We start from the raw sequence: 19,542 nt of genomic DNA, 5'->3' as shown, positions 1-19,542 counted from the left end.
CTTGCTGATGCAGGGCCCGAGCCGGTCCTTGGGCCCGGTTCCCGCCTTCTGTCCCTTCCCCACCAGTGAGCCTCCCTGGCCCGCCTTCCAGGTACCTGCAGTGGAAGTGCGTGGTCTTCTGCCCATAGAACTGGCAGTCGGCTGTGCCACAGTCCTCCGTGGCTCGGAAGCGCTGGAAGCCGTCGTTGATGAGCTGGGTGTTCTTCTTGTGGAAGTTCTCGTGCGTCATCACATCCGACGTGCTGGTATAGACCTTGTTACAGCCCACCTGCGGGGGCCAGGGTGGCAGTCAGGGGAGCCGGGGCCAGGCACCCCCGGGCAAGGGCAGAGAGGCTGTTCTGATGGGTGCGGCTGGAGCCTGGGGGCTGGGGCCGCCGGCCTCCTTAGTCAGGGGGGCTTCTGCACCTGTGCACACCCAGCTGGGGGACCGAGCTCAACTTAGGAAGCTCAGTAGAAAACCTCTCATGACCTGTCAGGCCTCCAGGGCCTGGCCCTGCCAGTGCTGAGGGTCGGGTTGTCTTAAGGGATCCAGGACACCCCCCTGGCATAGGTGGAGCCCCTTCCTGCAGGAGGTGGGTTTGGAGTCCCAATCTGTGGCTCCACCTCTAAAGTCCCCAGAGGTGGGCAGGGCTGGACCCTGGGGCCTGGCGGTCACCTTTAGCCCAGGGACTCGCTCAGTGGATGGTTCCTGGCACAGGGCCCTTCCCACCCCACCCCAGCTGGGCCGAGGCAGGCAATGTTGCCATATTGAGTAAAAACCAGTGGAATCTGACCACTCGGGAAGGCTGGGCTGTGCCAGTGTCTGCACCATCTCAGAGCCCAGAGAGCAAGCCCCCCTCCCCTCCTGGCCCAGGTTGTTTCACGGAGGCCATAACAACCCCCTGACAAATACCGGGGGAGGCACCGGGCTGCTATTTGCAACCCAAAGTTGCTCCTCCTGGACCTGACACCTTGAAAAAGCCCAGACTCTGCGTGGCATTAAAACAAAGAATTAAACAAAAACCTCCTCAGGAACCATTTGCAATGCTGCTCTTGGTGGTAAAGCCTGAAAAATGTCGGTCTGTATAAACAGCTCGCTGAATTTCACCCGCACCAAGTATGGCCATGGGGGAGGCCCCGCCCTGGCCCACCAGCCGCTGCCCGAGCCCGAGCCCCCAGGACTCTCCACTTGCCCGCTGTTCCCCGTCCCGGGAGAGAGGGCAGTCCTGCCTCTGGGGGTGGGGGGGCGGGGGCACCTGCATGCAGTGGTAGTGGGTGCTCTTCCCGTTGAGGTGGCAGCCGTGGTAGTAGACGCTGCAGTCGTCTAGCGGGCTGAAGCGCATGAAGCCATGCTGCAGGGAGTTGTCCCGCTTCTTGTGCATGTTGTAGTGGCGGATCACGTCCTGCTTGCTCGTGAACCTCTGTCGGAAGAGGACCAGTTGGCAGGAGCCTGGCCTGGCCAAGGCCAAGAGCGCCAGGCCAGCTGCTGGCCCCAGGCCCTCAGGTGTCCCTATGAATAACCCTGCTTGGGGTTGAGGCAGCCCAGATTGCCCCAAGGTCAGCACACCGGCCCTTGGAACAATTCCAAAGGTTCCAGAACCACAGACTCTTCCTTGATCTCCCCCCAGGCTCCCGATAGCCATGCCCAGGTGCAGAGAAGATGAACTGGACCAAGCCTTTAAGGCAGGGGCTCTGATGAGACAACTCATTTCGCTCAGTGCCATCTACGGGCTATGCCAGGCTGGGCTCCCTGGAGAGACAGAGGGAGCAGCCCCTGCGCAGGCTGCTTACACTCCCGTCACTTTCACTAGCTCTGGGCTCACCAGCGGGTGGCTTTGAATGTAAGTGACAATCTGTCTGAACCTCGATGTTATCATCTATAAAATGGGGCAGTAATACCAACCTCATAAGGACAGTCAGTGGAGGACCAATTAGATAAGGTGCCCGGGCTGTCTGGCATGGTCCTCGGTGGGAGGTAGACTCAATGAATGGGAATCTGAATTACTATCACCAGGATGCAGAGAGCTCTCGATCCTACTAGATGCCTTGTAGGCAGGACTCTGGGAACACGGACAGGCTGGTGGATTTCTGGCCTTTCTGCCTCCCTGAGTTAAGTTCAGGCAGCTCAAGCAGAAGTGAGCTCCCCGTCCCACTTCTGAGAGGCTCCTCTGCTCTGTCCGCAGCAGGAGCCGGCAGGTGCCCGGGGGCATTACCTGGTAGTTGCACTCAGGGTCGAGGCAGTGGTAGTGCTCGCGGTACTGGTAGGCGCAGTGGATGTGGCCGCAGTGCTGACTGCCCGAGAACCTGCAGAGGGGAGGGGCAGGCTCAGACCTCTGGGTGCCAGTCCCAGGGAGGAATCTTTCAGTGGTCTTGGCCTGAGCAGTCGAGAAGAGCCTATACCCCAGAGAAGTGCCTAGGGCCCAGGGGTGGTGGTAGAGGGCAGAGGTGGTCTGCTGGGGTGAAGGGCTAGAGGCCTGAGGAGGCCAGGACAAGTGATGGAGCCCATCAGGAGCCCATCAGGAAGCCATTGAGCTGCAGAGCCAGCCCATTTGCCCTGGGAGTCAATCTGCCCCAGGAGTCCATCCGTCCTGGGAGTGAGTGCCAGGTAAGGCACAGAGGCCTGGCACCAGTGTGCGAGGAAGAAGCTGGGGCTGGCCAGAAGTCAGAGCAGAGAAGGGAAGAGACCTGGGATGGGATGGGATGAGATGGTGAAGGCAGGAGGCCCCCAGGTGGCCCAAGTGCCTTTTGTGCAGGTATTGCCCACCCGCCCAGCACCGGGCCAGGTGCTGGGGACCCTGGCTGAGCCAGCCCAGGGCTCTACTGCTGAGAGATGCTAGACAGCTTTCTTTGTCCTGGGCTTTCCTGACACTTGAAAGAGTGCAGAGTTATGAATTTTTAAAGCACAGCATCTGTCTGGTTTCCCGAGGCTGGGAGCTCACTCTCCAGCCAACTCTATAGCCAGAAGCCGCAGCTGCATGGCCACTGCCCACCTCCCAGAAAACCCCATGCCTTCCCCAGGCCCCGATGCTGCAGGGTGTGGTCCTTACAGCCTCGGGGACGGCCACCCAGGGGAGAGCATGCCATGACAACTGCGGAGAAGGTGGCAGGCTCAGCCCGCCTGCCCGCCAGGATGGCGTGAGACTGCGGGAGTGAGAGGAAACCCCCTTGTAAGGGGAGAGCCACTTGCAAATAAATATTTGAGCTGAAGCTGCCAAAAGGGCCATCTGCTGAAGCACTAATAATAATAATGATAATAATAATAATAAAGAGAGTGGAGCAAAGCTGAAAAGACAGAGGAGGACAGGGGAGGTGGAGACACAGAGAGGGACAGGAGAACCTGGATGATCAGCAGAAAGACAGCTGCCAGGGCACAACCCCTGCCATGTGCTGCCCCATCAGGCACTGGCAGCCGGGGCCTGATTTGGGGGAATCTGTTGAGGTGAAGGTTCTTTACCTACCAATCCTGCTGCCTTAAGGATGTAAAGGGGCAGGTCTGGAGCCAGGTGGTGAGGGCGAAAGCCTGGCCCCAAGGAGCACACCAAGGCCACATCCCCTTCTCATTCCGGCCAGTTCCACAGTGGTCCACACTCACCCAGGGACCCATGTAAGCTGTAGACGGGGCCCTGCACTCACCTGTGGCCGGACCCTGCCATTGGGCCCCTTCAGGTACCCCATCCTGCCTGGGGTACAAGCTGCTTAAGGGTGTGTGGCCCGGATCACATCAAGAGGGCAGGTTGAGGGCAGTCCCTCGGGGAGTTTGGGGGCAGGAGTGTGTGGGCATGGGGAGGCAGCAGGTACCTTGGCACTAGTGGTCATATGGACAGATGGTCCCACAGTCCCCAGGCATTCCTGGTGCCCCCCGACCTTCTCTCCATGGCAGTCTCCTCCCCAGGGGCCTACCTGGCAATATATTTCTGGTAAATGTTTACATCTTCGGTGACAGCTGGTTTATCTGTGGGCAATCCGTTCCTGGCGAGAGACACACAGGGCACAGCCGATTAGCGGACAGGGGGTGGCCTCATGCCCCAGGAGCAACTGGGGGCAGCTCCCTGCCCTGGGGCCCTGGCCTTTCTCTCCCTCGCTCAGTGGTGTTGAGGCACTTGGGGTGGGACTGAGCAGGTCTGATGGCAGAAGTCTGGCATCGGTTCAATGAGCTCCACTCCAGCAAGGAGTCTGGAGTTGGTGAGGCTGGAGGGCTCCACCTTGGGCCTGGGTCTGGCCTAGTCCAACTGGGCAGAAGCTTTGGTAGTTGGGTCCTGACCCCCCTCACACACTGGGAGCCAGGAAGCTGCTGGCTGAGGAAGGGCACCAGGTATCGCTGGGAGGACCCCAGGGGAAGGGGCAAGAACAGCACCAGAGGGTGGGCGGCTCCCCAGATCTGATCCCAGGTTTGTGGCCCCATCTTTGGGGCCAATCATTTTACCATTGCCCGGGGCAACGATTTTCAACTTTTTCCATCTCACCGCACACATAAACTAATCACTAAAATTCTGCGGCACACCAAAAAATATATTTTTTTGCTGATCTGACCAAAAAAAAAAGGTATAAGTTTAATTCATTTCACACCAGACGGCTACTGCTGTGTTGGTTATTGTCATTTTTTTATTTGACAATCTAAGGGAAAAGAGACCAGGTATTGCATGTTTTAAAAATTCTGGTGGCTCACTGGTTGAAAATCACTGGCCTAGGGTTTAGCGCTGAGTGTGCCCACTCTCACCCCAGCCTCCTACCTTCTCTCGCTGCCTTCCCCACGGTCCAGGCTCTGAACCCAGGAGCCATGGCCACCAGCTTGGACTTCAGAACCCGCAAGCCAGAGTACGGCTATCCCAGCCAACCACATGTGGGGCCTGCATGTACCTGGCCCTGGAGGTGGCAGGCAGGGAAAGCCCACCACGGGCAAATGGGGTCACAGTAGTCTGTGGTACGTGTGTTAGCACTTGAGCACACGCACAGAAGTACCCAGTGTGTGAGAGTATGTGTGTATAGCAAGATGTGTATGGGTCCCTGAACTGAGCATGAGCACTCATGCAGGCAGAGGGACAAGTGTACATGTGCGTGTGAGCACACATGTGAGCGGAAGCCCGTGCATGAGAATAGGAGTGTGTGTGGGTGCACAGATATGCAGGAGGTGTGAGTGTGTGTCCACAAACGCGAGCTTCAAAGGCAGGGCCTGGGCCTGGGCTGGGAGCTGGCAGCGGGGCTGGGGCGCGCCTTACTTGACGGTAGAGACGGTCCCCGTGGTGATGGAGTCTGTTTTCGAGAAGGTCGACTTCAGGTACTCGGGAGCGTTGAAGGGCAGGGAGGCGGGCGGCTCGGGCCCTGGCCCGGCAGCGCTGGGAGCACTGGGCACGCTGGCGAGGGGAGCAGGAGCCAGGCTGGGGGCGGGAGGGACCTTGGCAGGGCCCGGCTTCTGGATGGCCCGGACGTCGTACTTGGAGGGGCGCCCCACCTTGCCCGTCTTGAAGGCGATGGCCCCGCCCATGTCGGGGCTGCCCTCCCCGGGTTTGAAGAGGTGCAGGTACTTGACGTTCTCCAGGTCGTACTTGGACGGCTTCTTGTAGGTGCTCCCGTTCTGGGGCCGGAGGTTCTCGCCCGTCTTCAGTTTCTGGATGAAGAAGTCATACTTGGAGGCACGGGCCACCAGGCCCTGCATGGGGACGCTGCTGTGTGAGGGCAGCGGCAGGATGGTGGCCTTGGTCTCCAGGTGGGCCGTGTTGCTGGGCAGCCGCAGGCCGGGCAGGGCGCCCACGGCCTCCTTGCCCGCGCGCTCCTCGGCCTTGGTGCCGTGGGCCGGCCAGGAGAGCTGCTCGCCAGCCTTGAGCTTCCGGATGTACTCCTCGTACTTGGAGAAGCGCGCCCGCTTGCTGAGGGCGTCCTCCGCGGTGGGCAGCATGGAGGAGGCGGCCACCTCAGGGGCAGGGCCTGCATTTAGCTTCTCGAAGCTGATTTTCCTGGCCAGCTCGTCTCTCGTGTTCTGGTCGTCGTAGCCAAACATGCCAAGGAACTCGGTCATGGTGGAAGCCGCGTAGTCCCGCAGCGAGGAGGCCTCTCCTGCGGCAGAGGGGATGGGCGGTCACCTCTGGGAGGGAGCAGGGGAGCCAAGGGACAGGAGCCCCCCCCAAGCATGTGAGCCCCCACCCACAGAGGGTGGGGGCCAGTGTGGGGTGGGGGCGGAGCAGGACATGATCTATGGACATTTGGCTCACTTGTTAGGTTTTACGACTCTTAAATTAATTTGTTTAAAAAAAAAAGTAATTAATACTGGGGTAAAATAAAACGAGTTCATCAATGCCAGGAAAATCAATTTCCTAAATGTTCTGGCCGATGGCTTTTCAGTACATTAAACAAAGTTTCATAAATGTCTCCGCTCTCGCCTTGGCCTAATATGAAAGAGAAGTCATTTTACTGGAAGTAAGGCCAGATCTCAACCTGCCTCCAGGGGTGGGGGTGAAAACAAGGGCTGGGGACAGGTGGGGACGTGGGCCTGTGGCTGGGCAGTCAGGCGAGAGCCCAGGGGTTGAGGGAGCCACTGTGGGTGGGGTTGGGGTGGGCTTGGATGAGCCTGCTTGGAGGGCCCTCCTTGAGCCCCACAAATGGACACAGGCACCTTATCCCTGGCAGGACCTGGCCTCTTGGCTCCACCCAGAACCCAGATCACTAATAGTCCCAGACAACAGGGCTGTGGGGGGAGTGGAGACCCTGTCGATGTGCTTGCTTGGACTCACACAGGTACCCCCACCCCAGCAGCCAAGATTTATGAGTCCTTCAAACCTCCCGTCATCCTCTGGTCACCAGTGCTCATGAGCAAGGGTGGGTCACCCTGAGGAGAGTGAGGGCCCGAGAGGCTGGCCCTGCTGGCCCAGGGTAGCAGGCCCGAGTGCAACCCATCCTTCTGCCCCACCTGAGTCTGCTCCATGTACACTGAGAACCCCGGAGCAACCTCCCCACACGGAAACACATGCACACATGCTCACAATCAAGCTCACATCCCTGCTTCCTTCCCGACTGTACAGACGCAGGTGCACAAACCACGCAAGCCCCATGCCCAGCTCCCCGAGTCTCAGGATGGCAGGAGGTAAGATGATCCGATTCTCCCCGGGGTTTTTCTTTGGGACACCCCTCCTTCCACACACGACCTTCTACCCAGCAGACATGTGGCTCCTCAGCACACACTACCCCTTCCTGCACTGAACACCTACTATGTGTTCTGCCCTGAATCAGGGGTGGGTGCACACAGGAGGGTGAGACCCACACAGGCGCAGATGTGCGTGTCCTCTCCACTTGTGTCAGAGCATGCACACTCAGGCACACTCAGTGGTAGGACCCTGGGCTGGGGGTCCTAACTGCACAGTCAGGGGAAGATGTTGCTGAAGATGGGGTGGGAGGTGCAAGACTCCGGCAGAGCAGCAGGTGGGGGGTCGCCTCCTGATTCCCACCCTAACCTGCCAGGTCTGGGATTCTCAGACTACACCGAGAGGCAGTCTCATAGAGCAAGACTTGGCACCAGAGAAAACCCAGCAGGATGTGCAAAGAGAGGCTCTGAGCTCCTTGGCGGAGCAGGGAGAGCAGTCTTGGGAGGACTGGGACCCCTACCAGGTGAGGAGAGGACAGTCATGGGCAGCACCTGGCACCTGAGGTGGGCAGAGTGGCTCAAAGAGCCAACAGACAGCTGTGCCCCTGGGGGTGGGGGTGGGGCAGTGACCTGTGGGCTGCTGTCCTGACCTTAAGCTCCATGGGGTTGAGGCCCAGCCTGGGAGGAGTGGGCTCTCTCTGTTAGATTCAGTGGCTCAGGGACCAGGGAAAGGGGCTAAAAATAGCTGAAGGCAGCTGAGCCCTCACTATATATGGCAGAGAAACAAGGCTTTGAAGGGCAGGCGGCTTAGAGCAGGGAGGGGGCCAGGCCGGGGTCCCAAGGGCAGCTCACAGGCCTGCATTCCCCAGCCCCAGGGCCCAGAGAAGGTGGCCTAGGGGCCAAGCCCATAGTGGGTAGCTCAGGCTCCGGCCGGCTTTCTCCAGGGCCCAGGGCTGAGTGAGCCTTCCCAGGTGTCCAACTGGAGTCCCACTAGGTCTCAAACCAGAGGGTGAGGCCTGGGGCCATAGGCTCCTGGAGTTTTCAGCCCTGCCTCCTGCCATCCCAGCTCTCCACTCCCCCAGAGCAGAAGAGGCAGGAGACAGAAGTCCAGGCAGAGGTGGGAGATGACAAGAGCTGGGTGTAGGAGGGGCTGGGCGCTGAAAGGACAGAGGCCCTTCTCCCTGTCCCTCCCCTCTCCTCAGGCCCAGTGCAATCACCTTGTGTCTGGGAAAGGCAAGGGCTTTCCTATCAGAGGAAACTGAAGGTCACACTTTTCCTCATTGATCTTGCAATGTTTGTTAATTACTCTGTCACTGATGTGGCGAAGGATAATTAAACAGCTCTGTTTATATCTTATATGCATAATTATGTGGCTGCGCAGGGCTCCCCGTGCAGGGAGGAGATGTGCCCCTCACTGCAGGGGGAAGGGGAAGGGGATAGGGGAGCGGGCAAGGGAGGCTGGGGCACCAGGCACAGGCCTGGGAAGACGGCTGGGGAGCTGAGAAAAGACGCCAAATCTTGGAGTTACGGGCCTAGGGGTGACGCCCTCCCTCCCCAGAGCAGAAGGGGCTCAGGGCTACTCTGAGTCTAAGGACAAGGAGACACTAGAAAAGCTGGGCCTCAGCCACCTCGTGGAAAAGAGGTCAGCCAGAGGACATGTCCCGGGCAGGTGGGTGTAATGGGATATGGGGGCTGGGCCACGCTCTGGCCCTGTGTCTTGCCCGAGAGGTGCTGCTGAGGATAGCAGGGGTCCCTGGGAAGGAGAAGGTGGCCATGAGACAGTGGGGGAGATGGCGGGACGTAGGCAAGGAGAGTGGGAAGACAGGCCTGGCGGAGAGCCCCTCGGAGGAGCCTCCTGGAGACTCGGCCTTTGCAGGCAGCCAGCTCCTGCGGCTCTCGATGCTCTGACCGCTGCTCCCCCGCCGCACGCCCCGCCGCTGCGTCCTCCAGGAGGCTCCTCTCTACACACGCCCGGGTAGCTTCCTCCCCACACGCTGTCTGTTCACCCATCCCCTTACCTGTCCGCCCATCTGTCCCTCCATTCATTGCTTCCTGAAGACCCACTGTGTGTTTGGCAGCCCCACCCCCAGACCAAGTGCTCGCACACTTGGGAAGCTGCCTTCTCAGGCCCTTCCCTTCTCACCCCTGGTGCTTCACTGGGACCCCTGCCCAACTCGTCTCCCCATTCTAGTCATCAGCTTGGCCCCAGCCCCCCTCCTCAGGGGTCCTCACTGGTTGGAACGAGGTGCCAACATTTGGAACAAGAGGGAGCGAGTGAGCATGTTCTGTGGACACACCCCTCCTTCCCCCTGGGCCTCCTCGCCCCGCTATGCTCCATCCGGGGCTTCAGACACCCACCTGAAGGCTGCTTGGCACTGGGGCCACTGCTGTCCTTGGAGGCTGCCCGGTCTGCGTCCTTCTCGGCCACGCCGTCCTTGGGGGGCTCCTCGCCGTGGTCCTCCTCATCGCTGCAGCCCTGGGGCTGCACCATGTAGACGCCCTCGGGGGGCAGCTCCAGGCCCTCGCGGGCGGTCCGGCCCAGCAAGGGGGTGGGTGCCGGCTCCTCACTGTACTCCCCGTTGACCCACTTTTCGATCACTGCCCGTCTCTTGTCTTCTTCGCTGCGGGGGGCCCGGACCCCCCCTGACTCAGGGCCACTGCGCTCTTTGTCCTGGGGCCTCAGTGGGCTGCCCACAGGGTGGGCGGCGGCCTCTGCCCCCTTCTCCACCACCACCTGGCGGCTCAGCTTGGCGCAGATGGCGTTGAGCTTCAGGCCGCCTTTGCGCTTGGCCGCCATCGCGGGCTTGCCTGTGGGTGGGTCGGTGCACCGGGTGCCTTCAGCTGCAGAGGAGAGGAGAGAGGTCAGAGGCACACAGGTTAGATGGCCACCCCGTCAACAGCCAGGTTGGAGGCTGCCCCAATCCCCAAGCCAAAGGTCTTCCCAATCGCAACCTGTCACACTGCCCTGAGACCGCCTGGCGCGGGTCTGAACCCCCTGCTAGGCTGTGAGCTCCGGCGGTGAGCCTGCCCATCGCTCTACCCCAGAGCTTGGCTCTACGCTGGTTCGAGGAGTATTTTGTACACGAATGAATGGAATCAACGACCCTTCAAATGCAAGGGCCAGTCTTCTTCCCAGCACCTGGCTCCTGGAGGCATTTCCTACACTTGTCTGGTCCTCGGCACCTCCGCTGAGAGGCCGGCCAGCCAGGCCTCATCGGTATAAAGGAGGTGCGCAGGTTTAGGAGCTGGGCGTGTGGCAGAGCTGGTGAGGAAAGCAGCCCGACTCCACTTGTGAGCACCGATCCCACCCCACGGCCCAATGGGGGACAGACAGCTAAGTGCCAGGGGGCAGCCATGGCAACCTTACTGTCCCAGCAGCACTTGGTCGGCACCTGTCCCTACCTGGGCATCTCACCCCTGGCAGCTCCTCTACCTGGCCCACCTGGTCCCTGCCTCCCCCCCCCCCTTCCCAACTCCAGCCTCTGCTCACTGGAGAGCCTGAAGATCTCCTTTCCTCCAGCTTTTCCTGTCAGGGTCCTCTCAGCCCTCTCTTGTCTCCTCCGGCCATTTCCTATCACCTCCCCCTCTCTCCGGGCAAGGCCTCAATCAGGGCAGTCCAAGGACAGAGCTCCTCACAGCCCCTCTGAGGGCCACCCATCCCTGCCTGAGGCCCTCGCTCTGCCTTCTCTAGCTCCTGCAGCCCTGGAAGCCTGGCCAGTCCCCAAAAGCCCACTCCCCAGCCGAGAGTTGCAGTCGCAGTGCCTAATCCCCAAACACGACAGCTCAACGCGAACACTCCAAAATCTAAGGAAGCCGCCTGAGTGCTAGCCGCCTCCCACGGCTGCTGAGCAGGCTGCCCAAGGCCTTGGCCTGGCTGCACATGACAGGAACACTTCCCATACAGCCTGGGACCTGCCACAGAGGCCAACAAGGGTGCATCTGTCTGCCTGTCCATCCATCGGCCCATCCATCCATTTAGTGAGCTACTCCTACTGTGTCCCTGTGGTAGAGCTGGGAGCAGGGTGGTGGCCACTCCAGGCTCCCACTGACTTTGTGCACAGGGAGCCCCATCGAAGCTTCTTGGCATCAGGACTCCCTTACATGTCCCCCAACAGGATGGGCATGCCCAAGTCCCCACACAGGTCAAAGACTAGTGAGGGGAGGAGCTCTGCTCCTCTGTCCATGGTTAAAAGAAGCTTCAGTATCATGGATCAACACTCTAAAAACCCCCACACCTGGAAGCCCACTGAGAGACATAGACAGGGACAGCCACACCTGTGCCTGCCCACAGGTAGACTTGGCTTGTACACACGGGTGGTTGTCCCCCATGATACAGACAATGCCTAGTGGCCCTAGATCGTTGCCTTGAAGCCAGTTGCCTGTATATGGCCTCATTTGGCCACAGAGGGGCCCAGTGATCCCAGCCCAGCCCAGCCCAGCCCAGCGTCAGGGAAGGTCGGCTTGGCTCACTCCAGTCCTCCCAGTCCTGTGGCCTTGGCTCTGCTGGCCCCACCCTTGCAAGCCGGATGCCCACTCTACCCATGTTTGTCCATATCTCCAAGTCTGTGCTGCCCACACCCAAGTCTCCAAGCACCGACATGGGGCTCCTTCTCCAAGCTCAGTGATGGGGCCCCTAATCACACATCTCACCCAACCTCCGGGCCAGCCTCCAGGCTCCGCGACACCAGGTTTCCTCCTGCAGGCTACGGAGAGCAGAGCAGGCCTCACCTGCTCCCTCTGTCCCCTGCCCTGTGGGGAAGGGGAGGGTGGGAGTGGGGAAGCCTGCTCTATTTTTACTGGGAGGTAAGCAGCCAAGTGTGTATGGCAGACGGCAAATGAATCTATAAATATTTATCCCAAGGAAGAGGGAAGCAGAGGCTCCCAGGGCTGCCCTTGCTGCTGGTGACCCCCCTCCCTGGGCCCCCACCCATCCTGGAGCCTCGCCGCACTTGGGCCCACCCAGCCCAGCCCAGCCCAGCCCACCCCTCTCCTGATCTCGACTGTGTGCCTGGCTTGGTCCCTCCTGGGCCCCCACCAGCTGCGATGCAGCTGTGCACCCAGAGCCCACCCCCAGCCTGCAGGCCCCTTTGCTCCACCTACACCCCCTACACCTGCCCTCCAGCTGCTGCTCTGCCCCAGCCCACCTGCCTTCCAGATGTTGCCCTCCCTCTGACTCTACTCTTGGCCCCAGGGGTGGAGGTGAAGAAGGCACGTGGGCCTGGGGTGCAGGGCAGGAGGCAGAGACTGGCCTTAAGTGGAAAAGCATGTGAGGCTGGGGCAGCAGACAGGGGTGTGTGAGAGCCGAGGTCCAAGCTGCCTGCTCGCCACCCTATGGGGCCTTTCTCCCCTCCCTTGTCCATCAGGGCCCTGGGACCTGTAGACTACCCCCCTCGTGGTCTGACCCCAGGCTCCTGTCCATGTAAACATTCCCTGACTTTCTTCCCTAGAATATAAACGCCGTGGCCAGGCCTCAATGGGAGGAAGCCATCCGTCCCCGGCCCTGTCACTGCCCCTTTCATCTCCTTCCCACCACCAGCCTGCCCGCTGCTCTATTTACACTGGACACTTCCTCTGGGAACAATACTGCCCAGGAGGCAGGCTTGGGCTGGGGGGTGGAAGGCGGGGGACTCCCGTGCTGCTTACCCAGGATGGGCGCCCCTGAGGTGAGGGGTGGGGCAGCTGTGTGGGCCTGGCCAGGCCTGGGAGACGGAGGAGGGCCTGTGCCTGCACCCAGGCGGCAAGCCCGGGGCTCTCCCAGCCTCCAGCCTCTGGCCCAGTGGCTCTGAGAGGGCTGAGGCGAACCCTGGCAGGTGGCACAGCGTCATGGTTACAGCCTGGGGTCGGACAGTAGTGAGTGCATAGCCTGCCACTGCCCCTCGCTAGCTCCGGGCCCTGGGCAAGCTGTACTCCTCTGAAAGGGCTGCAGGACTGTAAGGTGAGAGGGTGCCTGTTTGTGCCAAGCACAGGCCTGGCAAGCAAGCACCTGGAAAAAGGGGACAGATAGGCAAGTGTGGTGCTAAACCTGGGCACAAGATCCTGAGGCCAGAAAACCCCACCTGGCCGGAGGGGGTAGGGGAGAAAGGAGAGGCTAGAGGGCAGGGCTGGGGCAGCTGCCCTCTCAGCAAAGAATGGCCTCTCCCTGGCTCCCAGGGTCTGAAGCTTCCCTCCAGGGCTCCAAACTCAGCAAGCCCCCAGCCGGCAGCTCTCGTGTCTGACCTGAGTGGGTCCTGCTCGGGGTGGGAGAGGAGGGCAAGACGGGGCTGGCCGTGAACCTTTTCATGGCCTATCTCACAATGCCTCGTAATGAGCCAGTGTGGCAGGTGCTGTCACTGTCCCATTTGAAAGGGGAGGAAACTGATCCTGGAGCCATGAGGATACCTTAGAGCCCGAGTTCGTGAAGGCCACGGCTCAGCAGGTGCCATGATGTCCCCTGGGTGGGCTCTGGGAAGTCCTTGGCCTCCCTGCCCATCTCCTCCTCACCCCATCTGGGTTCCCAGAACACGGAGCCCCCTAAAGTGTTAACTGCGACGGGTAAAATGGTGCAGCAGATTGCTACAATAAATAATTTACTGATATTTATAAATATTCAAATCAGCCAGCTTCAGAAATCGAATGAAGGGAGGGCCTCAAGAGAAGGGCCCGATATGGCAGGAATCTCATCACTCCCTCCAAAGGCTGGGGAAGGCCAGGGCTCCTGCCAGCTCTGGGGGGTGACGGGGGCCCCTCATCCTAATCTCTAGGGACTAAGGTGTTAGGGTGGTTGAAAAGCCTCCACCTTCTTGCCTGGTCAGGGCCAGGCCTTCCCCCGGCCTGGGCTCAGGGGGACCATAGCCTCCAGCGCCCAGGGCTCAGGTCTCAGATTCACTCATCCTGCCCGTGTGTGGGGGGGGCAATCCCCAGGGGCTGGGCAGGCCTGGCAGCCCCTCCCCACCCGTGAGTAATGTGTTTCGAGGCTGGGCGGCCTGTCAGCTACCAGGCTCTGGGTGCTTTATGGGCTCTGCCTGGTGGCTCTGAACTCCCTGGTAGGAAATAAAGTTCTCCCTGCGCGTCCCTTCTAAACATTTCACTCAGTGGAAACGGTGTTTAAGAAAAATGAGGACATATTTCTTCCTAAGGATGCAGTGTCCCCTTTGGGCGGCCTAATGCCCGCTGTATATCAGGAGGTGGTGAGGCAGGGGCCAGGCACCTGTCCCCTGGGGTGGGGGTGGTCCAGTGCCTGCCTGCCTGCTGCCAGGCAGCTGGGGGACCATGGGCGCTGATGGGTCACCCTGGTGGCTGCCCTGGTCCACACTGCCTAGAGCAATACAGTGGCTGGCACCCTTTGAGCACATCCTTGGTGCAGGGGACAGTGCTGGGCCCTTCAACGTGTCACCTCAGTGATTCCCCAACATCCCCACATGGCCATTGTCCTGTCTCCATTTCCAGATGAAGCAGCAGAACCAAGTGAGTTAGTTACTGCCCACGGTCACCCAGCGTTAGTGCTGCAGCCGAGTACTCCTACTGGACTCAGACGTCCAAGGTCACGGTCTGAGATCTCCCCACACACCTCCCATAGCCTCCCATCCAGGTGGCAGCAGTGTCGGGGGCCTGCTGGGCCCTACTTGCCCCTGCTACCCTTAAGAACTTGAACTGGACAGTTCCCAGCCCCAGTGTTTGGTGCTGTGCCTGTGTTCATTCATCACCCTCTCTGGGCACCTTCTGCAGGCCAGGCCCTGGGCTGAGCCCTGAGGGTACTATGTGAGCAACACCGACTATCCTGGCCCTGGCATCAGGGGCTGTTCAACTGAGACGAGGGGCGACGCTCAAGTCATTACGAGCAAAGTCACTGGTGAAAAGTTTAGGTGCCACAGGAGTGAGGAGTCCTAGAGACATGAGCTCCAGCCCCTGCTCCCCACAGGCTCTCTGGGTGGCTCTGCCATCCCTCCCACCTCTCTCCTCCCCCAGCACACAGCCCAGCTCCATCTTTACAGTTCCCTCCCCCAACTCCTCCAGCTGCGGCCCCTCCTCCAAACAGGACCTGTCTTCCAGGGGAGGGGTGTCCTTCCCTCTTGGGCCCAATCCCACCCTTAGCTGGGAACAGAAGGGCCTCCCGGCTTCTGCGGATGAGAGGAGCGGTCCCTGGCTTCCCCAGGGCTCTCATTTGGTCCCCCGGTCCCCAACAGCTCCAAGCTGGGGGGCGGGGGTTGCTAAGCCCTACTTGCCCCTTTTTGTTTATTTATTTATTATGATTTTTTAGTCCAGTTAAAAGGTTTACTATCCAGACGCGTCTAAGTGGCCTCACTTAGCGTAAGTAACTCTATAAATCAGGGGAACTGTTAGCATCCACCGCACAGGCTGGCTATCAATCTCCCCCAGGTCACAGCCAAACAGGAAGGGGAGAAAAAAAGAGTTGCCACCCAGGGGAGATTTAAAACACACGCGCGGCGCACACACACAGGCCATGCGCGCGTGCACACACTCAGGCGTCCCCGCGTTTGTACAATCATATTACAGTCACACGTGCACATGCAGAGCAGCCTGGAAGCTGGCAGTGCTGCGTGTGGCGGCCCCATAACAGACGCGACTCCTGCAGCCCGGAGGGGAGACGGGGCCTGGAGGGGTGTATCGGGGGGACTGGCTCTCAGCGTTCATGCTGCGCTCCCCAGGCAAGTGGCTCAGAAGGGCTACGGAGGAAGGGGCTCTGCTCGGTCCCGGTCCCTCTCCGTGGCCCCCGCCTCTGCCAAGCCCAAAGGGACCAAGGTTTCCCCTTTTGTGTGCCCAAGGTAAGCACTTGGCTGGGAGATGAAGCCAAGGAAAGGGGCAGGGAGGCTGTCGGCTGCAGGCCACTGCCACGGGCCTGCTGTTGTCCCAGGTCCTCACCCACCTGCCCTAGGCCGGGCACACCCTAGACATGGCACAGGACCCCACAAAGGCAGCACAGTACAAAGGAGTGACCAGCTGCCGTGCAGAGAACACCGGAGTGCCAAGCAGAGGCGACCTTTCCAGCGGCCCAGCAGTGCCCAACCCGTCCACTCTCCCGGAGCGGCGGGATGCGCGCAGAGCCCGGACAAGGCTCCCGCCTCACCCCCAGGGGAGCCCCAGACCTAGAAGACCCCATTAGGACGGAGCGCGGAGGCCACTCCGGGGCACCCCTCTGGGTCCCCAAGACCAGGCGAGGCAGCCTGAGGGTGGAAGGCCCCCAGGCCCGCGCCTTCTCCCACCTCACCCCGGAGGCCTCCCTGGCTCACCCGCCGCCTGCCCGCTGCATCTCCCCATGAACTCTATTTCTCTTTCCTCTCTGAAAACAACTGAGCTGTAAATACTGTTTAACCTTCTCCCCCCCTCCCCCCCACCCCCTCCCCTCCGCACTATAAAAACACAAATATGCCATAACTCAGCCGGCCAGGCCGCCCAGCCTCCAACATGCCCCGCGCCCGGGCCTCTCAGGAAGGTCATTACAAACGACTTTCCGATTCACTGCTCCTGAAATAATTTTGTGTATTAAAACCTGAATCTGCACTTTCTGGGGCCGAAAGCCTCGCTTAATTATGGCGGGTGTCCTTGGGACGGACAGTGATCCTTCACTCGCCAGCCCGCGCTCCAGCCCTCCACCCGCCTGCCCGCCCCCCTCCCTGGGCCCAATCTGTTTTCAAAGTGTGTCTGTCCTTTATTAAATTGTTTTCTTTTCCACATTATCAGTTGCCATGGAGACCTCATCTCTCGGATTATTTGAATTTCATTATATCTATTGATTTGGGAGCATTTCATCTTTTTTATTGTTTTTCTGTCAATTTTCAAAACGAATAACCATCTAATTTGCGTCAGTGCTGATTATGTTTGTCCCTCAATAGAGGTCGGCAGCTGCGCTGGGGAAACAAATCAATGAAAAACCATCATAAAACTCCCCACTCCGGTCTCCGGGATGTGTGGGTGACATTCCACGCCTGCAAGAGACACACTCATCAGCTCCAAGTTCGGCTACGGTGGCGGCAGCTCCGCTCCGCGGCCGCCTCCTCTGGCCTTAATATTTAATTTCTCGATTTGGGGCATTATTAGTGGTGTTTTTATTAGTGCGTGTGCATGCGAGTGTTTGGTGGTGGGCTGGCTGTTGCGTTAATTTGTGGGTGAGGCAGGGAAACCCCGGGGAGGGCGGCGGGGTGGTGCCGGGGGTGCTGCGGGAAGTGGAGAGGAGGGGGAAAGCCCCGAGGAGGGGACACCCCGGATGGACGGCCACGCTGAGGGGCTGGGAAAGGGGGGACGCAGAAGCGGGCCCGAGCGAAGGGGAGGAAAAGAGGGAATTCAAATTGCTTACTTTGTTGGTTTTTTTTAAATAATTTATGCAATTTTAAGCATTTATGTATAAATTTTTTAATAAGCCACCCTGGAGCAGGATGGCCATTAACATCCCAACGTCCTTCTGTCCAATGGGCTGGCGGAGAGGATCAATTTCTGAGAGTACTTTCCCTTTTTTATGACATGATAAAATGCTTTTAAAGCAACTTACACAAATATGGAAATTTTTTTTTTCCTTTTTCCCCCGTCCCCTCTCCCTTCCCCTAACAGCCTTCTTACCCACCAGGGAGGGGGCGTGGACTGGCGTGCACGCACAAGCACACACACACCGGTGCTCACTCTCGCCTGCCGGGGTGGGGGGCCGCGGGGCTGGCAGGGAGACAGCCCCAGTTCTAACTGGAACTGGCCGCCTGTCCTTCTAACAAGGGCATAAACTTTCATTACCCATGCACGCAGTCAAAGACAATTTAGGGAAACGCGCTGCTCGGAAAAGGAAAACCTCAGCGATTCGTGGCCCACGCTGCTGCCATCTGGGGGGCTCCCGCCTCCAGCACCAGGGAGCCTGGGCCCTGAACCTCGGGCCCAGCCAGGCCGGAGGCAGGGAGGAGGAACCCTTGTGGGAGGCAGCCAGAGAGGGAGGGGTGAGACCAGACGAGCACAGGCAAGGGTCTTCCCCTTGGCTAGAAGGGAGCACCCCAGCAAGCAGGGGCTGGGCCCCCTTGGTCATGCCCCCTCCCAGCCCCTCACTAACCCCACCAGGTATGGGCCCTCGAGGGCAAGCACAGGGCTCTTCACTTCTGCCACCCAGTGCTGGCACCGAGCAGAAGCTCAGCTCTGTGGATGGATGGACAGACAGACCAAGGGCAGACAAAGTAGGAAAGTAGGCCCAGCTGTCCTGAGGTCCTTTCTGGAGACCCGCCCAAGCAGGGGAAAGGCTTCCTCTCCAGATGTCACCCACTCTGGAGCAGGTCTGGGGTAGGAATGCCTCTGGGTGACCAGAATGAGAGGGGGTGGCTCGGCCACCATCACCCCTATCCTGGCCCCAAGTCCCTAACTCCCTGAGATGGAGCCAGGCCTTGTGAGAAACAAAAAGTGGTCCCTGCCCAGTCTTGGGGACAGCCCTTACTTCCATGTCCGTTTCACCTTGCAGCCCTTCCTCCTGATGGGGAGCTGGAGGAGGGGCCTGAGGGGTGAGCCCTGCCGGAGGGCTGAGAGGGATGGTCCTGTTCCCAGCGCCAGCCTGGAGCCCTTTCCCACCCTGTCACTGCGGGACAATGTCCAGCCCTCTGAGACCACACTCGGGCACCTGGACTTCAGCAGCTTCCAAATAACACAGCGACATCTGAAACTTGAAGCAGTTCCGTCTCTGCCTGGGCCTCGGTGTTCTCATGTGAAACAGGGTTGCCGAAAGGGTGACATGGGGTGACGTGTCTGCACAGAGCCGTGTAGCCCATGGTGCCTGGCACTATACTGGGTGGTAACTGTGAGCATGGTTCCGCCTCCGGAGCAGGAAGGGCTGCTTCTTCCCCAGCCTAGGGGCAGAGTCCAGCCTCGCAAAGCCCTGCCTTTGCCCAGGGATCTGAGAGCTCTTGGTGTCCTTCTGCTTCTCCCGACTCTCAAATCGCAACTTTCTCCGTGGGCCCTCACCTGCCCAGGCCATCCAGGCCCAAGAACCCTCTCACCCTGGACCCCCCGAGCATCTCTCAGGAGGCATCTCTCCTTTGGGGTGAGCGTGACTGTGGGCAGCCCCAGGAAGGGCCCCACGGCATCCGGGATGCTTAGCAGCAGCAGCAGCAAGGGAGCACCCCAGTGTGGCCAGGCCACCCCCAGCCGCCCGTGCAGACTTGAGGGGAGCAAGGCCTTGCCCACCCTCCTCCTCTTCTGGGCTCTGATCACCCCGCCCCCCCCCAACCGTCATTAAAATAACAAGTTTCTGTTACAATCTAAACATTCCCACATCGCATAAAGGGTTATATTACACCCGAGTCACTCCCGGGCCCATGTTTGCACAGAAAAGCTCACGGCAGGTCCCCCCTCCTGACGAAGTGACTTATTAAAGTTTAAACAGTAATTAACAGAACAATAAAAATAAAGGGATGTTTGGGGAGTCATAGCGCACACAGGGTTTTTGGCAGTGCCAGCAGTTTTTCAGTGCCCTGCGCTGGCAGCAAAATGTGACTGGGAAGCCAGGGGGACAGAGGACGGGGCCAGGGTTGGGC

The 19,542-nt window shown here is 59.7% G+C and overlaps 1 protein-coding gene across 4 annotated transcripts in view; it reads right to left on the bottom strand.

Annotated features, from left to right (window-relative positions):
- CASZ1 (castor zinc finger 1) overlaps window positions 1-19,542 on the bottom strand; it is a gene marked incomplete at its 3' end in the record, with an annotated part of 143,596 nt that overhangs the window by 15,563 nt on the left and 108,491 nt on the right. For all 4 annotated transcript variants that reach the window (XM_081146104.1, XM_081146106.1, XM_081146103.1 and 1 more), the window contains 6 exons: window positions 9,410-9,892; window positions 5,196-6,030; window positions 3,880-3,948; window positions 2,193-2,283; window positions 1,236-1,400; window positions 96-268 (listed from right to left, as the gene is read on the bottom strand). In XM_081146104.1, coding sequence (XP_081002230.1) covers window positions 96-268; window positions 1,236-1,400; window positions 2,193-2,283; window positions 3,880-3,948; window positions 5,196-6,030; window positions 9,410-9,892 — 1,816 coding nt within the window. The remainder of the gene's footprint in view (window positions 1-95; window positions 269-1,235; window positions 1,401-2,192; window positions 2,284-3,879; window positions 3,949-5,195; window positions 6,031-9,409; window positions 9,893-19,542) is intronic.

Source organism: Miniopterus schreibersii, assembly GCF_964146895.1.
Source record: "Miniopterus schreibersii genome assembly, chromosome: 8".
NCBI lineage: Eukaryota > Metazoa > Chordata > Mammalia > Chiroptera > Miniopteridae > Miniopterus > Miniopterus schreibersii.
Note: the sequence above shows the minus strand (reverse complement) of the source record. Positions and strands in the feature narration are given on the sequence as shown.